This window comes from Amblyomma maculatum, chromosome 2, assembly GCF_055883805.1.
Source record: "Amblyomma maculatum isolate TAMU_Amacu chromosome 2, ASM5588380v1, whole genome shotgun sequence".
NCBI classification, from domain to species: Eukaryota; Metazoa; Arthropoda; class Arachnida; order Ixodida; family Ixodidae; genus Amblyomma; species Amblyomma maculatum.
The window spans coordinates 138205153-138226420 of record NC_139345.1 but is presented as its reverse complement, the minus strand read 5'-3'; the positions used below and the strand labels follow the sequence as shown (position 1 = coordinate 138226420).

At 43.1% G+C, this 21268-nt stretch overlaps 1 protein-coding gene across 1 annotated transcript; it reads right to left on the bottom strand.

The window, feature by feature from the left end:
* Positions 1–14506: 14506 nt before the first annotated feature.
* Positions 14507–20618, bottom strand: LOC146200042 (uncharacterized). Its single transcript, XM_084592854.1, has 4 exons — positions 20504–20618; positions 20116–20163; positions 16296–16423; positions 14507–15094 (listed from the first exon to the last, which is right to left on the bottom strand). Exons 1-4 carry the CDS (start codon positions 20607–20609, stop codon positions 14780–14782), a joined length of 597 nt encoding a protein of 198 aa, XP_084448980.1. The 5' UTR covers positions 20610–20618; the 3' UTR covers positions 14507–14779.
* Between the last annotated feature and the right edge of the window lie 650 nt (positions 20619–21268).

Below are 21268 nucleotides of genomic sequence, written 5' to 3'. Positions count from 1 at the left end.
AAATTGGCGTATGATACTGAAGCAGCACGAAAGTGAAGCTGTGCATCGCGAAATCTTGCGCCAGCAAACGGCAACCGGTGTTATCAATAGCACCGAATGCACTATAGTCCTTTACCAGTAATAACATTCTCTCCACTCTTGGACGACAGCTTCGCCTGACCGGACTTCTAAGCACTGGTAAAAAGGAGGAAGCGCAAAAAGGACGAGGAGAGAAGAAAGATGCCATAAACACGAACGCTTTGTGGCAGCATTCGTGTTGGTTGGTTGGTTCATAGGAAGGGAAAGGCGCAGTATCTGTCACACTTGCTCTGTGGACACCTGAACCGCGCCTCAAGGGAAGGGATGAAGGTGGGGGAGTGAAAGTGGATAGAGAGAAAGGGGACCGTAGTTGAGGGCTAAGGAATAATTTCGACCACCTGGGGACCTTTAACGCGCGCTGACATCGCACAGCACACGAACGCCACTTCGTTTCGCCTCCATCGAAACGCAGCCGCCGTGGTCGGGTTCGAACCCGGGAACTCCGCCACAGTAGTTGGGCGTCTTACCACTGCACCACCCCGGCGGGGCTAGCATTCGTGTTTGTAGTCTCTTTCCTCTGTCCCCGTTTTTTGCTCTACCTTTTTATTCTAAGAATGGGTCGCCAACCAGCCCAGAAACAAGATTTATTTAAATAATGTCGAAGTTTTCTGGATTTTTATAATTGCCACCCCAAAAGATACAAAAAAACAAAGATGCGTCCAAGAGCTGGGTGATAAGGCCATGTGCATATGTGCATTAAGCAGGTGATATGGAATAACAGCAACAATAATTAACAGCAGATGCTATCTCCTTCGGTTCACCTGGCCCTCTCTGGCTTCCCGCCTTTCAATAAAGCCCGTTTAGAAACTTAAGAATGGCACACAAAACATCCATTTGCAAAGAAGTTGCGTAAAACAATTCCACTGAAAAATCTGAACGATTACAGAATTGGCACTCTAAAGGGTATAAATTCAAAGCTTATAACTATAACTCTCGATCTACTTAACATATGGCGACAGAAACCTATACAGATGAAAAACTTCAGCCCCGCCGGGCTGGTGCAGTGGTAAGGTTCCCGACTACTGTGCCGGAGTTCCCGGGTTCGAACCCAACCGCTGTGGCTGCGTTTCGATGGAGGCGAAACGAAGTGGTGTCCGAGTGCTGTGCGATGTCAGCGCACTTTAAAGATCCCCAGGTGGTCGAAATTACGCCGTAGTCCTTCACTACGGCTCCTCTTTCTCTCTTTCCACTTTCGCTCCCACCTTCTCCTCTTCCCTTACGGCGCGGTTCAGGTGTCCACGGAGCAAGTGTGACAGATACTGCGCCTTTTCCTTACTGTAAACCAATTATTATTACGAAGAAATTCACACTGCTATGCGCAAAAATGCTATGGCTTGCCCAAATTGACCAAAAAGTACGCCCCGAACCGCATGTCGGTGAGAGCGAAATGTTCCGGACCTAAATCTATGTTGGTGTGCAACAGCCATGCATTACAGTGCAAGCTTCTAGCGAGGTTTGCCGCAAATTTTATTAAACAATGGACACGCGTATGGGTAAATTGTGGTTGGCTTCAATGCGGCACACCTGCGGTGCTCGTCCTCTAGTCTTGTAAAGCAAGTACCCTCAGACTCTGCCACACAATCACTGTGAACATGTTCACTCCTGAGACAAAGACAAACGAGCACAGCTGGTCGGAACGGTATGCGGAGTATGCACACATGATCTTAAAAGGCAATATTTATTCAGATAACTCTGTAAGCGGTTGACGTATTGTTTCCAATTTAGTGCAGACGATATAGGCCATAGGAAACACTTCCCTGATGCTTATGATGATTACCGGCTTTAATTCCTTGCAACCAATAGACAACATCCGTCCCGACGTTTATCGCTATCTAAACCCGCATATAGAAAAAATATATTCCTTATACCACTCATTATCGTGGTTATCTCTTTTGTCAACAAAGTAAACCCCTTGGTTTCCTACAATATAAATGCGCAGCGCAACATGGGTCAAATCAGAAAAAGAGGAGAACAGCTTCTCTGAGCACGGCTGAGATTTTTACAGGTGAGCACACAGGACATACTGCTGCAGAGCCTTCAAGGCTAAGCTTGTCGAAAAATTTACCCGCGGTAGGGAACGGTGCAGCCTCGTGTACTATGAGCGGCCAGGTCTGGCTTGAACTGTAATAGTCTGTTCTGGTGAGTAAGTTTGGTTTAAAGGGCCTGCCCACGCAAAGCGACTCGGGCTATGGGGGACGCAGTACCGAACGTTTTTGACCATCTGATCTGCTTTGGCATCGTAAAATGCACGGGCGCCTTGCTTTCCGTCTCCAACACTTTGGCACGATGAAGGGAGAGCATTCAGCGCGGGCTTGATAACAGATGTGTGAAAGCTATTTATATCCTAATGCCCGCTGCTGCATGTGCAAAATGTATTATTTTGGGAGGTTACTACCTTACACTATGTCTGTGTTGTTTGCCTAAAATGAAACCAAGCCCACGGTTGTCGCGTTAAAAGGTTTTGAAGCACTACGATGAATGGGGCGCAAACTCGGTATTCTGACCAATGACGTATTTTGCGTCCCGTCTTCAAGGTCCGGACGGCTCGTTTTTGACAATCAATACCATGAAGACTATTTTGTCTCTTTGTGCTCTCTGCTTCATGACATGTGAGTAGCAAAGTTTCGTGATTAACCTTTGCATGGTTTTGTTAGATCGACCGCAGAATAAAATTTGTTTCTTCTTCAAGCGGCTGAGGGCAGAAAGTTAGGTTAGGAAAAGGTTAGGAACTTTTCGTGCATTATGTGCTGACGGCTGGCACGAGACCAAATAAATTAGCCGGACATAACAGAGGCCTTTGACTTGCATTGGATGGAGTAGTGATGATCATAATGAGAAACAATAGGGTTTAACAACCCAGAGCGATTCGGGCTTCCAGAAACATTGCACGCTGGAAATTTCTACAACAGGGGTTCTGGCGCGTGCTCACATCGCACATTAATTAGTATGGGTGCCTTGCTGTTTGCATCCATTGAAAAGCACCTGTCTCGGCTACGATTACAATCGAGCCCCCCCTCTCAATAGTCGAGCACTGAAGCTAAGGTGAAACCCCTTGCGGCCTATGTGTGTGATTTATAATAATGTCTTTAGGTGAAGAGCAGTCGAATTATAGTGCAGAAATTATATCCTTAAATCATAAATAAATTCTCTTGAATTCTATATCTGCCTTTGTTTCAAATTTAATTATCTGGTCAGTACCAGACCAGAAAGGCGCTTTATTTCAGTAGTACCTCTTTCTGAGAGATAAATATTATTTTCATCATTTTCAATAATGCTGCCTAGAAACAAATGATATAATTATAAACGCCCTACAAAAACACTCTCCATGAAGTTTCGAGCTGTCAGTCTCGCCTCGGGTTGCAAGTAAATGGTTTGGTTTGGTTTGCGGGGTTTAACTTCCCAAAGCAACTCAGGCTATGAGAGACGCCGTAGTGGAGGACTCCGGAATTTTAGACCATCTGGGGTTCTTTAACGTGCACTGACATCGTAATAAACAAACACAAATTTAAGCAGAACTATACGCGACAAGTGTATGTATTTGTGGGCGAATTTAGACAAATATGACGGTTTTGTAACCAGAGCAAGGAACCAAATCTTTCAAGCCTGGGCTTTGAATATCTTAGCACATTAAATATAAGCCGTCTATTCCTTTTTTTTTTCTCATTCGAGATGTTTGCCATAAGGTATAAGTTTAGAAAAAGAAAATGCAGTTGATATTCAGGGATTTTTTATCGACATGAACGTTATACGTTGCAATTTGGCTTATTCGCGGTGGCTGGAGTGCGAAATATCTCCAGTGACCATTTTTGTTTCGTCTTTCATACGCGGTGGCTCTCATATCTCACAACGAGGTCGGAGATTTTCACCTCGAGAGAGATAGTTTATAACCTATGGTCTAGTTCTAAGCTTTGGAGGCAGTAATGTCTGGCATTAAAGACTATTTTCTCGGACTTTTATTAATCGCAGTGCAAGATCTATCAAAAAAGTGGTACCTTATTAAACCCGAATAATAATTTTGTACATTTTGTAGCAGAAGAGTTTTTAAATTAGCATTTGCTTGGTTGTCGGAAATTTCTCTTGAAGCCGGGGATATATTTATTTATTAATATTAGGTATTTCTCAAGTTTCCTTGTTCGTAATGCCACAAGGCGGAGGGCATCTCGACATGAATAAAGAAATCAATGCATCATGTCAAAATAACAGCTTTAGGGGCAAGTTGGTGCTGCATAGTACCAAGAAATGTGGCGCAACAAACACAATCACATGAGAAGGAACACAGCACATTATCAACGCATCATGTCTTCACAGCCAAAACAAAAATAAAACTGGAAGCCCTTCTCAATATTTTCATATTAAAGCATTGTTGCCAATACTTTATTAAAGCTATAAAAGGAATACACCTCCTGCAACAACGGCAACTTCACAGAGCCTAAATAAAAGGTAATGGCCATAAGCATTCTCGAATACTCTAGAAATCTGCGTTTCTCACTTCCATGCCAGGCATTTCATCTGTAACCAGTTGACGGGCTGGTTCCCGTAGAACCTGTCCCACCAGTATAGCTTCCGTTGCCACGGATTTGGAGTCAGAGTCGACAACTGCATCATCTTGAGGAACCCTGTATTCTGACGCTACATTTGGAAAAGGGCAAAGCGTCATCAAAGCTTGGAAAAAGAAAGGGAGAACCCGAATGCATGTTTCATCTTCGTCTAATCGATCAATCATTGCGGGGATGATTCTCCTCCTGCTTAAGAAATTGCATCGTTCTCGAACCGTGCTCGCATTAGCAAAACTCTTTCCACTGCTGGAAGTATTTTCAAGTGTCGAGTTGGAATTGGGTGTTTTCAAGAGTCCAAGAAATGTGCGAAGATTTTAAACTTTCTGGCAAAATAATACCCAATCTAGACCAGGAAGTAGGTCTCGTTATGCGTGCGAATAGTTCAGAAAAAGTAGCTAAATATACGGAGTCCTCGTAAAGACTCCTGATGAATTTCATATTTTACTATAATCCTTCCTATCTCTGATAAAGAGAAATGCACGCTGTGCGCGTTTGAAAGAGTATATGTTAAAAACAACTGATGAGTAGACGAAAACAATTGGTTTTGTCGTCAAAAATTCAAGCTTAGACGTGAATTAGATGCTTGCTCTAAATGGGTACAGGTCAGTGGAAGCTTAACAAAATTAGGCACTCATCAACACGATGTCTACCTTATGGCTTATATCGTGAACCAATAAACAACCTTGTCAAGTGAGGACGCTTTCGTGCTTCATACGATTTAGTGTTGGTAAGGTATTCCGCAGTACATATTCCCGACTCACTACTCAAAACACTACGAGCCGCGCTTTGTCTTCAGCCACCACCACCTACCCGATCTTTCCGGCGTCCAGCCAGAAGGCCAGCAGGTGCATTTGGATGTTAAGTGGATGGAGTCTGTAAGCGAACAAGGTCTCCGCCGCATAGGTCTGCCCCCGTTGTGGCATTGAGGGTCACATCACTCGTTACTGCCGCAGTTTCCCACTGACCCAATACGATCGCCCCGACAACCACGCTCAGCCACTTAACGGTTTCTACGGATCTTGGCAAAGGTCTCCATCTCCGTACGATTTTCCCCAGAGCCATGGACCAGCGCAGTCACTCTCCAGTCTCCGACCTCAGCTTCTCATAAGGTATACTATCTCTTCTGCACGTAGCTTTTCGTCACCCCGGCTACGGCGTCTGTCTGTATCGCCTAGCCGGAACCCTTGTCAGCGCGACCGCTGGAGGTGAGGCCGCTGAAGATTATGAGCTGCCTGCAGGAATTCCTCCAACTGTTATAATACTAAAAAACACTATTTCTGTGCTTATCGATGGTGTGACGACATTGGCTTTAATAGATATGGGAGCGTGAATTTCTATTATGACTTTATCCTTTAAAACGCTCCTTGGCCGCAAATGTATGTTTAAGTGGGACAGAAATGTGAATTTTCATGATGCGGGTGGTGAGTTGTTGGGCCCTCTGGGATGCGCTATGCTACGGTGTGCTTTGGTGGAACGATATTCACGCAAGTGCTTTCGAAATGCACGCGTGATGTAATTCTTGGTATTGATTTTCTACGCATATGTGGCGCAACCGTAGACTGGCGAGCAGGCGAGATCACAGTGCGACTGAAGCTTTTGATGCAACTGTGGTGCCTAGTTATACGAAATGCACGAAGGCCTCTCTTTCAGTTCCGGATTGTTTGGTGTCGGTAACAAAGTGCTGCACGTGATTGCGGGCAAATAATTGATCTACGCAGCCAGTTATTTTACTACCTGGAATGAAGCTTGCCTCTTATCAGGAAGACTTGCCAATATCAGGGCGGATGTACCAGAGTGGCCTGTCGCATCATCCCCAGTTAATTCTCAACTGCGTGGTATGATTAGTAGTTCCCTGAATGTCACAGAGCGTAATGCTTTGGAAGAACTGCTGTCAAACTATTCATCCATTTTTGACTTCTCGAAACGCACCTGTGGACGCTCCTTTCGGGAGTCACGCACAGTTCATCGGATCAACACCAGATATGCCAAGCCAATTCGCCAAAACCGGGCCGCTTGGCGACGTCCTAGCGCGTAGGTCATCAATGAACAAGTACGTTAAATGTTGAAAAATGATCATTCAATAGTCGTGCAGTCCCTTGGCGACTCCTGTAGTTCTTGTGCGAAAGAAAAATGGCACATGGCGATTTCCTGTAAATTATCGCCGCTTGATTTCAGTCTCTAAAAAGGACGTCTACACGCTTCCCCGCATTGATGACGTCATTGACTGCTTATACTCTGCATCCTATTTTTTATATGTGTACTTGCGGTCAGGATACTGGCAGATCCTAATGCACACAGCAGATAGGGTGAACGCCGCCTTTACCACTTCCGATGGGCTGTTCGAATTTAATGTTATGCCTTTCGGATTGTGCAATACACCCGCGACATTTGAAATATTCATGGATTCTATACTACGTGAACTGAAATGATGGGTCTGATGTGCTATCTCGACTACAGTCATATGTGGCGGGACTTTCAAAGGGCACAATAACCACCTAGTGCACATATGCTAGACTGCTGGTGCCAAGGTGGCCTTGTTCTCAGTTCAAAAAAGTGTACGTTTGGTGAACGACACGTGTTTGTACCTTGTCACCTCGTGAATGGTTTCAACAACATCGGAATATGCAGAAGCTCCGCAGTTTTCTGGGGCTGCGCTCATATTTCCGACGCTTCATCTCTCGGTTTACAGGCGTCGCATACCCGCTCACGTGCCTACTTCATATAGACGCTTCATTCCAGTGGATATCGAAATGCTACTCATCTTTCTAACAATGGAGTTCCTAATAACATCGCTCTTTCTTACGGCACTTCAACCCTTCTGCTCCAACGGAAGCGCACACAGGTGCAAGTGGAATAGGAGTCGGTGCTGTCCTCGTTCAGTCCTATGACGACCGCGAACATGTGATTGCTTGCGCCAGCCGGACTCCCAGCAAGCCTGAGCGGAACTACACCATCACCGAGCAGGAATGTCTCGCGGTTGTTTTCGACGTGTGAAGTTGCGCTGCTACCTGTGCGGACGACCTTTCGCAGAAGTAACGGACCATCGTTTTCTGAGCTGGTTCATCTCCGTGATCCTTCCGGTCGCCTGATCTGCTGGGCACTTCGCTTGCAACATTACGGCCACACAATTTTATACAAGAGTGGCCGCCGGCGCGCAGATGCGGACTGCCTCTCCCGGTTGCCACTTGCCACGATAGAATGCGACGCGGGCAACTTTGATCATTATATTGCCTCTGTTATCTGAAAGATTTCCTGATACTCGCGCCTTCCGAAAAGAGCAACACAACGACAAGCATCTAGAGCCTTTCTTGAACGCTGCTCAGAACCCAACCTCGAACAGCCAGGTTTTTCTACGTTATAGCTTGCTATACAAGAAGGCTTATTCAGACACCTGCCGTCGGTTCCGGCTAGTCGTACCTTTCTATTTACGTCTTTCTAGTTTACAAGTCATGCATGGCGATTCGTCTTCCGGACACCTGGGATCCCCGAGATGTTTGTACCGCACCCTGGAGCGATTCTACTGGCCCCGGATACAACACACGATTGACCAGTATGTGGCCAGCTGTCCTGAGTGCCAGAGCCACAAATGTCCAACTGGTGTGGCCCACGGAATGTTTCACCCCGTGGCGCCACCCAATGCTTCTTTGGAGAAAATCGTCATCGACCTTTTTGGGACGTTTTCCAAAGTCGCAAAAAGGCAATCGTTGGATTCTTGTGTGTGTAAACCATCTTACTCATTACTGTAAGACGGCCGCTTTCTCCACCGCTACAGCGCAGCACGTTTCTCTTTCTATGCTTCATTCATTCCTCTTGCGACATGGTTCTTTGAGATTTGTGATAAGTGACAGAGGTCGCCAGTTTACTACCGATGTAATTCAAGGACTTCTCCATTTATGTGCATCTGAGTTCAGGCATTCGACACCTTACCACCCTCAGATTATTGGTTGAACAGAACACACCAAAAGAACGCTCACGAATATGCTTGCAATGTACGTCGCATCGGACCATAAAACCTTGGACTGTTTTCTTGGGCTCACCACATACGCCTTCAACATTGCCATATATGAGACCACAGGATATAGCTCATTCTCTTGCTGTACGACATCGACACCATCCTCCTGTTTTCCAGTGATGATGACCCATGCTTAGCGGAAACTGCATTGCTGAAGAAGTGCGGCGGATAGTCCGGCTGAGAACTTTGGCGTCACAAGACCGATCAAAATCTCGCTATGACGACAACGATCACCTGATTACCTTCCCGGTAACCTAGCCTGGCTTTGGAAACCTACGAGGAAACGCGGCTTACCACAAGAAATTGCTAACATACTACGGCGGTCCGTATGTGATTCTAGAACGGCTCGGCGAACTGAGCTATTGGATTGCACTCCTTATGGCCAGTGTACTGCGTTCGGCGAAAATGACGTGACGCATGTCGCCGGTCTGTAGAACTAATACAGTCGTGACATCTGATCCACCGGAGGGCTTCGTTTGCAAGAGGGGGGGGGGATGGGGGGCAATGTTACAGAATATATAGATGAAGAGGATGAGGATCTCGATGTAAGAGGCCGAAGAAGCATGTGGGAGTTAGGGCGCATCTGGCTCGGGGCACCGTTGTCTTTTCTCGATGACGTTACCTTACGTGGGGACCTCAAGAGTGTTGCAATATTACATCTTGTCCGCGTATGGTAGAGAAAACAAGTTAAACTTTACGAATTGCTTCAGCCCATGTGGGAAAGGACCCCAAATCCTAATGCCATCCTTTCATTGAACTAAGGTGTTCGTAATTCTCCCGAAACTTCATTTCCGATAACTATTTTTTCATATTTTTATGTTTCTCGGTGCCGCTGCTTCATCCTATTGCGCGTAAATCAATACCTTTCGCTCAGGTCCATTTTTCTCGTTACGAAGGCAGCACTTAGCGAAAACAAAAAAAATGTGCTCGAAATTGCAGCGTAGCGATAACAGGGATGAGCCGACGAGAAATATTTGTGTTTTTCGATACCCAAAGGACATTATTATAAATCACATACATAGGCCGCAAGGGGTTTCATCTTAGCTTCAGTGCTCGACTGTTGAGCGGGGGAGGGCGGGGGTCGAGTTTAATCGTAGCCGTGACAGGTACTTTAAATGGAGGCGAACAGCAAGGCGCCTATACCAATTAATGTGTGATGTGAGCGCGCGCCAGAACCCCCGTTGTAGAAATTTCCTGCGTGCGGCGTTTCTGGAAGCCCGAATTGCTCTGGAATGTTAAACCCTATTGTTTCTCATTATGATCATCTCTACTTCATCCATTGCAAGTGAAAGGCCTCTGTTATGGCCGGCCAATTCATTCAGTCTCGTGTCAGCCGTCAGCACATAATGTATGTAAGGTTACTAACCTCTTCCTAACCTAACTTTTTGCCCTCAGCCGCTTGAAGAAGCAACGACTTTTATTCTGCGGTCGCTCTAACAAAACCATGCAAAGGTTAATCACGAAACTTTGCTACTCGCATGTCATAAAGCAGAGAGCACAAAGAGACAAAATTGTCTTCATGATGCCCATGTCAAAAACGAGCCGTCCGAACCTTGAAGATGGGGCGTAAAATGCATCATTGGTTAGAATACCGAGTTCGCGCCCCCATTCATCGTAGCACTTCAAAAACTATTAACACGACAATCCTGGGCTTGGTTTCATTTTAGGCGAACAACACAAACATAGTGTAAAGTAGTGATTTCCCAAAATTATACATTTTGCACATTCAGCAACGGACATTGGGATAGACATAGCCTTCACACATCTGTTGTTAAGCCTGCGCTCAATGCTGCCTTTTCATGGTGCCACAGTGCTGGAGACGGAAAGCAACGCGCCCGTGCATTTTACGATGCCAATGCAGATCAGATGGTCAAAAACTTTCTGATCCTTTCAATACTACGTTCCTCAAAGCCTGAGTTGCATTGCGTGGGCAGGCCCGTTATACCAAACTTACCTTCCAGGACATACTATTACAGTTCAAGCCGCAGGCCTGGCCGTTCAGAGTACGAGGCTGCGCCGCCCCCTACCGCGTCTACATTTTTCGATAAGCTTAGCCTTAAATAATGGTTCCTGCTCAGGAGCAGTATGTTCTGTGCGCTCACTTGTGAAAATCTCAGCCACGCTAAGAGAAGCTACTGTCCCTTTTTCTGATTTGACCCATGTAGCGCAGCGCATTTACATTGTGCGAAACCAAGGGGTTGACTTTGCCGACAAATCTGATAGCGACGATAACAAGTGGCATCAGGAATATTTTGTTTTTTATATATATGTTGATTTAGATAGCGATAAACGTCGGGACGGATGTTGTCTATTAGGTGCAAGAAATTAAAGCCGGTAACCATCATACGCATCAAGGAAGTGCTTCATGTGCCCTATACCTTCTCCACTCAATTGGAAACAATACGCCAACCACTTACACAGTTATCAGAATAAATACTGCCTTTCAAGACCATGTGTGCATATTCCGCCTATTGTTCCGACCAGCTGTGCTCGTTTGTCTTTGTCTCAGGAGTGAACATGTTCACATTGACTGTGTGAGAGAGACTGAGGGCACTTGCTTTACAAGACTAGAGGAAGAGCACCGCAGGTGTGCCGCATTTAAGCCAACGACAATTTACCTATACGCGTGCGCATGTTCCAATAAAATTTGCGGTAAACCTCGCCAGAAGTTTGCACTGTAATGCATGGCTGCGTCACACCAACATAGATTTAGGTCCGGAACATTTCGTTCTCACCGACATGCGGTTCGGGGCGTACTTTTTGGTCAAGTCGGGCAAGCCATCTATGCGCATAGCAGTGTGAATTTTTTCGTAATAATAATTGGTTCACAGGAAGGAAAAGGCGAAGTGTCTGTCACACTTGCTCCGTGGACACCTGAACCGGGCCGTAAGGGAAGAGGAGATGGTGGGAACAAAGTGGAAAGAGAGAAAGAGGAGCCGTAGTGAAGGGCTACGGAGTAATTTCGACCACCTGGGGATCTTTAAAGTGCGCTGACATCGCACAGCACGCGGACGCACTTCGTTTCGCGTCCATCGAAACGCATCCGCCGCGGTTGGGTTCGAACCCGGGAACTCCGGCACAGTAGTCGGGAGTCTTACCACTGCACCACCCCGGCGGGGCTGAAGTTTTTCATCTGTATAGGTTTCTGTCGCCATATGTTAAGTAGATCGAGAGTTAGTAGTTATAAGCTTTGAATTTATACCCTTTTTTAGACTGCCAATTCTGTAATCGTTCAGAGTTTTCAGTGGAATTGTTTTACGCAACTTCTTCGCGAATGGATGTTTTGTGTGCCTTTCTTAAGTTTCTAAGCGGGCTTTACTGAAAGGCGGGAAGCCAGAGAGGGCGAGGTGAACCCAAGGAGATAGCCTCTACTGATAATTATTGTTGCTGTTAGTTCATAACACCTGCTTAATGCACATATGCACATGGCCTTATCACCCAGCTCTTGGACGCACTTTTGTTTTTCTGTATCTTTTGGGGTGGCAATTACAAAAATCCAGAAAACTTCCACATTATTTAAATAAATCTTGTTGCTGGGCTTGTTGGCAACGCATTCTTAGAATAAAAAGGTAGAGCAAAAAACGGGAACAGAGGAAAGAGACTACAAACACGAATGCTACCATAAAGCGTTCGTGTTTATGGCATCTTTCTTCTGTCCTCGTCCTTTTTGCGCTTCCTCATTTTTACCAGTGCTTAGAAGTCCGGTCAGGCGAAGCTGTCGTCTAAGAGTGGAGGGAATGTTTTTACTGGTAGAGGACTATAGTGCATTCGGTGCTATCGATAACACCGGTTGCCGTTTGCTGGCACAAGATTTCGCGATGCACAGCTTCACTTTTGTGCTGCTTCAGTATCATACGCCAATTTGTGTCTCATTAGACTTACATAAAAACGCCATATCTCCGTTTCTATATCAGCTAGCTCACACTCAGTAATGCGACGTTATACAATGCACGGGGGCTAAGAACGTCGGCAGAGCACTGCATCAGCTCAGCGTTGTACGTAATCTCTTACTCGTAATTAGTTAGATTTTTGCATAATTTTGTTATTCGATCAGTTTTTTCAAATAGTACCATGTTGTGAAATATTGTTGTGTGTCTAATATAATTTATTAATGCTAATAATCACTCTGCAAAGCAGGCAAGAGGGGCGAAGCGTTCGTGACAGTATAATTGCGTGAAAATAGTTGGGCCACATGACAGTCCGCATAGCCGCCTGACCATGCAAGCCGTCGGCAGACGACGTCAGCAGCTCTACCGTTTAAGAACAATGTGAGGACCCCGACCGTCTTTCAGCCGAACCATTCACCTGGAATTGCGACGTTGAATGATTCCACGTCAGAATCCGCGCCTCATGTTTCCGGGGGAAAACCTCAAGGTGATTTTTGCAGCTATTGAACTGCTCTTCACAGCGCCAGCAGAGCAAGGCGGCGCTTCTTAGTGGACGTAAAACCTAGCAACGAAGTATTTCGCAACAATTATCAGTGTTCGCGGTGTTCGTGCGGTATCTATTTATTTATTGATACTGAGATCTTTTCACAGGAACTTCGCAGGGTGGGCCCGCGATATAGAAGTATATAAATGCCGGAAAATATAACGGGAGATCTTAAATGTGAAGAACACAATTGCGAAAGTACAAACAAAACCAGGAATGTAGCAGTAGTAATAATGTAGGATACTTCAAGGTGAGCTTAAACATCTTGCCGAAGTTTTTACTGCTGCATCATTATTAAAATAATTCCCGTCTGTCGCCGTACACTTCGAAAAAAAAAAGTAACCCTTGAAGTTGCAGATTTTCAACGCAGGTTAAGGGAATACTTTGTGATTAAAATTATTCTGTGCTGAAGATTCACCACATTAGCACGACACCTGTTTTTTGTACACAAATCAGAGTTTCGCTCCAGATTACTGTATCAATTCACTGCCAAAGGCCGCAGGATAAAGCTCTTAGCGCAGTACCATCTCAGGGACGGTCGTACCATCTTTGGCTAGCGTGACAAGGACCATGCAAATGGTTTAAAATACCATCTGCAATGACATAAACTTTTTTCCCTTGGAGAAAACCGAATTCTTTATAAAGTTCTATCTTTTCAGAGGCTAACGTGGAGGCTAACCAAGAGGGTTCTGCTTAAGTTGAGGACAAATCCGAGGGCTATGAAACGAAAGATGGTAGGGGCAACATCAAGAGATAGGAAGCGTGCAGATTGGGTCAGAGATATAACTCACGTTATTGACATTCTAGTGGAAATCAATAAGAAGAAATGTGCATGGGCAGGACATGTGGTGCGAAGAAAGGATAACCGATGGTCGCTTAGGGTACCAAACTGCATTCCAAAGGAAGGAAAGCGTAGCAGGGGGCAGCAGAACGTTAGGTGGGCGGATGAGGTTAAGAAGTTTGCAGGGGTCAAGTGGATGCAGCTAGCACTGAACCGGGTTAACTGGAATACGGCTCAAGGCGCGCATAAAGACAAATCAGACCAATGTTATTATAAGGCTCAATTGCAAGGAAATGCTATTGTATATTTCTTCCTTGCTTTTTATGCTGATTCTGTCAGTACCCTGCATTTTCATCAAAATTTGTACCAAGTATATAACGTTTTTCATAATTCTATGGAAGCATTGAGGCGCACTACTGAAGAGCTCAGTTGAACCTATCTCGATAGAATGAAATACATTCATTCTTTGCGAACTGTATTTTCCAAGGACTCCTTAAATGAGTACTGAAGCAAATTATTTCCAGTTGTCTCGGTTAGACAGTCTAATAATTGGATTTCATGACCACGTATGCGCATATTAGGAAGGCAAGCTCACAAATGATGAAGGTGACCTTGAAGTGCTCTAGCTATACAAGGAGACAAACTGTGTGCAAAGCTGACAAAATTACACAACTTTTATTCACACAGACCTAGCAAGCTCGGTTTCATGAAGAGTACAAACAGACAAAAGAAGTAATTGTAGTGCTTCTTTGATTATTTAATAAAAGTGTGAGAGGCAAACAAATATAATAGAAGTATATTATTGTTACCTTATGCGTGAACAACGGTTCCGCAATTGCGCTGATTCCTGTACAGAGTTGCCATTAAAAAACGAAATAACGGTTCTTCAACCCCATCCCCGAGTATAGGCAGCCTTTTAGTTTAGAAATCAACATCGTACACACCTAGAATCTCACGACCCTGCTCGACGACCCGGCGCCCTATGTTATCCAAGCGCTTGCTCACATCTTTGACAAATTGCGCCCCAGTGCCAGCGTCATTAGAAGAGTAAGCGAGTTCTGATTTCTCCAAAACTTTCGTAAGAATCTTGGTAACTTTGTCTTCGACTTTCTCTTGAGCGTTGAAGGAACCGATTTTGTCCCCGGCTCCCTTGAGAATGTCCCCCGCTGTTGCAATCACGGCTCCTACAGCGTTCTTGACCTTATCAAAAATTGTTCCTATGAAGTACTCATCGATCTGGAATAGGAAAAAGGAAATAAAACAAAAACACATTATGTCAAGTAAGTTGTGTAAAGTTATTTGTGCCCTTAATTATAGGCAATCAATATATTGCACATCGTCCTGAACCAGCGCAAACCTTTAAATATTACCGCGAACATTTAAAGGTCGATGTGTCTGTTGATACCACGAATAGTACCTGACGCTTCCTGTACATCACACACAACCACATGTACACGCATCAACGTAGGTACTTTCATACATGTGTAGGTATATATATATATATATATATATATATATATATATATATATATATATATATATATATATATATATATATATATATATATATATATATATATATATATATATATATATATATATATATATATATATATATATGTTTTGAAGTGGACTATTCAAGACATCGGTATTAGTTTTATAGAAATTCCTAATGCAATTGACAAATGTTTTATACAGAGCCTCTCTGTTTACATTGCCAAAACGAAACTTCAATTTCCCGGGTTCCCAGGTATATATAGAAGCGGACAATGAGCGGAATGCAAAATTAAATTGTGTGGAAGCGGAATAACAGTCGTGCAGTTGTGTGTCGATTTCCTGTTCTACACGAAGGGACGTTTGTTCACCTGTGGTTTCATACTAAGCTATTGGGCTATAATATTTTTCAATAAATTATTTTTGCGCGCACTATTCCGGAATATTTCGATATTTTCCGCAATAGAAAAGACCTTCGATGGGGGTTCTATATTTGAGGAAAGAGGCACAATAATCACTTTGTTACCAGCTGGTGAGCAATAAAAGGGAATCCTAGCTTTTGCACTGCATTGACACTTTTTGCAGTAGCTAACGTTTAATTGTAGACCATTCTATGTAGGCAATAATTACTTCTAATGAGATTTTTAAGGCAATTGCAGCCACCACTTTTAAATATGATTATGCGCGAATACAGTTATCGTTTTTTACTGACCTATACATGTGTATACGTGCACCAGTGCTGCTGCGGCTGTCTGCATTGATCATATTGCGCGGAATTGAGAGCTTTTCTCTTCATTGTCCGCAATAAAGTGCTGTCGAAAGGTTGTAATGAAGCGATCAGGCGGTGTTCACCAGCTACATCAGGGGCGCTATCACAAGCGTGATATAAGCCGCAGCGCATTCAAGCAACGTGTTAAATAGCACAACGCATCTACAATCTCACTTCGCTGTCTTCAGCCAGCTGCCGAGCCGTTTCCCGAAGAGCCATCCCGACTAGAATGGCTTCCTTTGCAACGGCATTTGTGTCAGCGTCGATCGCCGCGTCATCTTTAAGAAGCTTGTGCGCTGATGCTGGAATAAAAGAATGCATCATAGATTTTAACTATAAAGAAGGAACTGAAGTAAAAAATTCAAGTTTTCAGTTACTTGCGTTCTTGAAATCCTGCCATACATAATTTTGGGATCCCTAATGGCTTTTGAGGCTTTCGAAAACCTTCAGCCTAAGTGAAAGACATTTACCTGTAGTTTAACGTGCTCATACATATAGGTTGCGCGCTTTGAAGGAGGTAATAAAAGCGTCTTCGTCAGCGTTTTGAGATCAAGCACTTATTCCCGCAATGCACACTGACTCTTGCAATTGCATATAAGGAGATCGAGCGCTTATTCGAGTAAAATGAGGTAAATATTAGTTCTTGCATACACATCACAGCCCTGGATACTCTGCATATATAACTGCATTATCTCACATATATTTGGGGCAGGAAAGAGTGCGGTGAGAACATTTTTCGAGATTTATACCCGCTGTCAGCGCAAAATCTCTTTCTTTGTCTTAAGTAAGTTCAAGCTCAAGAAAAACGAACGGGGTGCGGGGGCAGAATAAAATATGATAAAACAGCTTCACGGAACTCTGCCTTCATTACAAAGTTTGCATAGAACGAGAGAGAGGGAAAACATTAATTGAAATTTGATTATCTAAACACGTCTTTACAAAACAAAACCGGCAATATGGCTAGAAACCAGGCCACTTTACGAAATACAGCACAATAATACCAGATAAAGTCAGGAAAGCATTGCTGAAACATGAAAATATCCCACAGAAAGCAATAAGATGAAATTGCGTGCAAAAATAAATCACAGCTTTAAAGTCATAACTGCCTTTCTCAACAATAACGGCTAAAAGCCATTTATTACCGAGATGCGTTCGAAGCACACGCGCTATGTGCGAAAAGCTGTGCAATCTTATCAGTACAAACACAGAAAAACACACTCTTAAACTCGGTTCTGAGTATAGGACTAGCTTCCCAATCCTCGACGCTTTTCTACCTGCTGCAAAGACATTCCTTCTAAAACGATTCTTCTTATGGATTCAACTTTAGACGAAGGTAGAAAAAAAAAATGTCAGTTTATGATACTCTTGTCTCCAGAATATGGGTAGGATATTGTTGAGAACTGATCCTTTCACTAGAAGAAGGGACTCGTATTTGTTACAGAGCTATTTTTCTTTTTGATGGCATCCGTGTGCTGTGCACTGACATCGCACAGCACACGGACGCCACTCCGTTTCGCCTCCAACGAAACGCAGCCGCCGAGGTCGGGTTCGAACCCGGGTGCCGGAGTACCCGGGTTCGAACTCGACCTCGATGGCTGCGTTTCGGAGGAGGCGAAACGGAGTGGCGTCCGTGTGTTGTGCGATGTCAGTGCAAGTTAAAGAACCCCAGGTGGTCGAAATTTCCAGAGCCCTCCACTACGGCGTCTCTCTTAGCCTTAGTCGCTTTGGGACGCTAAACCCCACAAACCAAACCAAACCAAATTAAAACATGTTTTGCTTGGGTTTCACATTCTTCGCTGCTGTTCCTTTATCATCGAAAGCGAATATGAATTGGAATTGTTCACCTTTTCTTTATACAAAAAAACATTAATCACTGAAAAACAGTAAAGGGTAGAAAAGTGTAATTATTCTATATATATATATATATATATATATATATATATATATATATATATATATATATATATATATATATATATATATATATATATATATATATATATGCTATTTCTGCTAGTTCAGCGCCGGTTAAGGAACCAGCTGCATTTGAGCGTATAGGTGTAGCGCACAACTAGCCCTCGTACAAATTACAAAAGTGACCGGCAAAACCAACAATTTGCTACAGATTGGAAGGACTCTTGTGTTGTGTGAGTAATATCCAGCGTCCGAGCTGTTCCCGTCCACTTAGCATCCTTTCTATCGATTACGAATGGCTGCTCAAAAGTCAGGCTTTTCACTGGCTTGGTGAATACTCTGTGAGTACTTTTGTTGAGCCATAGATTATTGTGACTAATTCTGATATACAGATCGTTTTGGGAAGTGCGGCGTGAAGAATAATCAAAGAAATAAAGAGCGTCAAATAATCATGCCGCAAAGCATCATGATGCACAAAGTTCATCAAGATGAATACAAGTCCACTTGCCGAAACGTTGGCTCGACCTGCAAACTGAGGCTTCCCCCTCTACACTTGTTCATTGCTCTTTCATGTAAAGTTCATAGTTATCGTCGCACAAGTGTGATGAATAATGCCTAAACCCACGTTCCGAACGTTAATAATACATCTTTGTACCCACTATTCACGAACATCATATGCATTATAGATATTACCGGTATGGCCAGCGAAACCCGGTCGAAAAAAACTACAGAACTGTGTCAAAAATACGACAAAATATCCTGCAGTTCTGTCGTAACCATCAGATTTTTCTGTAGTTCTGTGGTACTTTTCTGTAGTTCTGTAGTTTTTCTGTAGTATATTTCTGTTGTCTGTAGTTCTGTAGCACTTTTCTGTTATAACTACAGAAATTTCTGATGTTACTACAGAATGTTCTGTTGGCACAACAAGTTTCCCGTCAAAAACCGCACAGAAACTCTGTCGTACCATCAGAAAATTTTCTGTAGTTTTTTCTGACTGGGAAGGTACACATCTCATTGAACAAACATGAATAAATTTTGTTGCTTTTTTTTCACAATTTGGTAAAATTCTTCGCGTAAATAATGAAAACTACTTTATTATCTGTGAAGTTGTCACATATCGGTGTAGCCTGAGATGGACAATATGGAATGAACACAGGGGCCCGTGAAGGGGATATCTGCATTACTTTTTTATAGTTTAAAATATGTTATTAATTGATGTAAATATTTTCAGTGCTGGCGGCGTTTTATTTTTTTTTTGTAAAGTGGGAGGCCTTTGGTGACCTCGATCTGCTATCGCAGAAATATTCATAACTTACTTATTACCTGATTACCAAAACACTACTAACTGTGGCTATTCTTCTTAAAGAATGGGGCATGTGCGATTTTTAAGAACTTTATTCTTCTGCCTATCTAAATTTAGTGACCCGACCAGTTTAATAATGAATAATAACAATGTCTATTGATCGTACCGTATTCCCAATTATTAAAGGCGATCTCCGCGGGTACCCTAGCGACTGCCTTATTAATAGCTGTGAGCGTATGAACTAATACAAAAACGACAATTTGCTACTGACTGTAAGGTTAGAGAATTGCCCTTAACACAGATGTAACATCTTTATGTATATTATAGCTGCCTTAGAATTAAAAAGTGTCACACAAAACTGGACTTGGCTTTTTAGAGAGGAAGCAAGAGTGTGAACACAAATCAAAATTAGAGCTCATGATAATTTTAAGCCGTCATAACGCATTGCATCATCTTTTCCCTTAAGGATTTTCTATGTACTTCGGAATCCGGTGTTTCATCTTTAAGTTAACCGAAAAAAGAGCAAACCAACAATGATATTTTAATTACACATAATTAATTATTTATAATTATAACTAATAATTTATTTTATTCATCAATAATTTATTCATTACACCTTAAGCGTGCATACCTGTATGAGTTGGATGCCATGCCATTTAGATGAAAATATATATTTGAATTTATATTTGCCGAATCTTCTCACTTCATATTCTAACAAGTGTACACTTTGCTTTGTACGTCGAAAACAGATGTCATAAGGGATGTGCTTTTACTCACCAGCCACAATAAGAGCGCAAAAGGTAACCACGACTCCTCTCATGATACCTGCAGAAAAGAATGAAAAACATTGACTTTTGACAGAAAAGAGTGCCCTGGTTTCGTCTGGGTTAATATTTTCGAAACTTTTCATTGTGTACCATTATCATCGAACCCAAATCTTGTATTTTCAGCTAACTTCAAAAGGGACAAGAGTAAGTGATGATGTAGTCCAGATAGCTAGCAAATATTGAGAGAAAACTTGAGTTGACTAACTTCTGTTTAGCACCAATGCTATACATGACCGCTACATCTGTACTAAGGGCAGCTGCGAAATGCTGCGATGTTTTTCTACAGATCCATTGAACATAGCTTTGTGAACATTTCCACGATCCGAAGCAGTACCTACTGTTTGAAGTGCCAAAGTAGAGAGACCTTTCCGTTGTAATGATTTTGGTCGAAATCGGCTCCTTATTTATAGGAAACCGAATCGAGGAGCCGAAGTGGCTTTTCATTTATCTTTATATTGTGCCCTTCAACGTCCATTGAAAACTGCCTTCGACTCCACAAAAAGACAAGAAAAGAAAAAGCATAGCGCAGTTTTGCCCTAATCTCTATTCAACGATATCTTTTGTGATGTTCTGAGATTTAGGAATTGTTTTGCTGCGGTCACAAGACTCACGTCAGAGATATGGCTCTCGAACTGATTTGATTGTCACGTTGTCGTAAGCGGTATTGTCGCTTTATCATCACTGATAAATACAACAGCGCGCTGCCTTGCTTGGTCTCATTAGATGCTACCTCCGTGAAAACTGACATCCAATTGTTGCTACGCCGATCTGATAATCTACAAGGAAGTTACTCCAAAAGAATATTTCTCGTCTGATTCGTTGGCAAATGAGATGATGTGTGCAATCCGAGTGCAATCCCTGTTGCATTGTGCAGAGTACAATTGTAGCAGTATCTTTAGATGACCGAGGATTCTTTTCTTTTCGGCAAAAAGGAAGTTACTTCCCTTTAGTGTTGAAATAGGCAATGTCCTGTACACTTCTCCTGAGCATAACGTGTCTACGATATCTAATTACAATCAAAAAGTTGAAAAACATTGAATGTAATGAAGAACATTTTTAAGGAGTGCTTTGATGGGTATTACCTGAAGCAAAGCTTTGGAAAC

Coding starts and splice junctions, on each gene's coding strand:
- LOC146200042 (XM_084592854.1), bottom strand. CDS start 20,609: ATGAAAAGCCACTTCGGCTCCTCGATTCGGTTTCCTATAAATAAGGAG. Junction 20,164..20,503: donor CTACTTTGGCACTTCAAACA/GTAGGTACTGCT, acceptor TCTTTTCTGCAG/GTATCATGAGAGGAGTCGTG. Junction 16,424..20,115: donor TTGCGCTCTTATTGTGGCTG/GTGAGTAAAAGC, acceptor CTTTTATTCCAG/CATCAGCGCACAAGCTTCTT.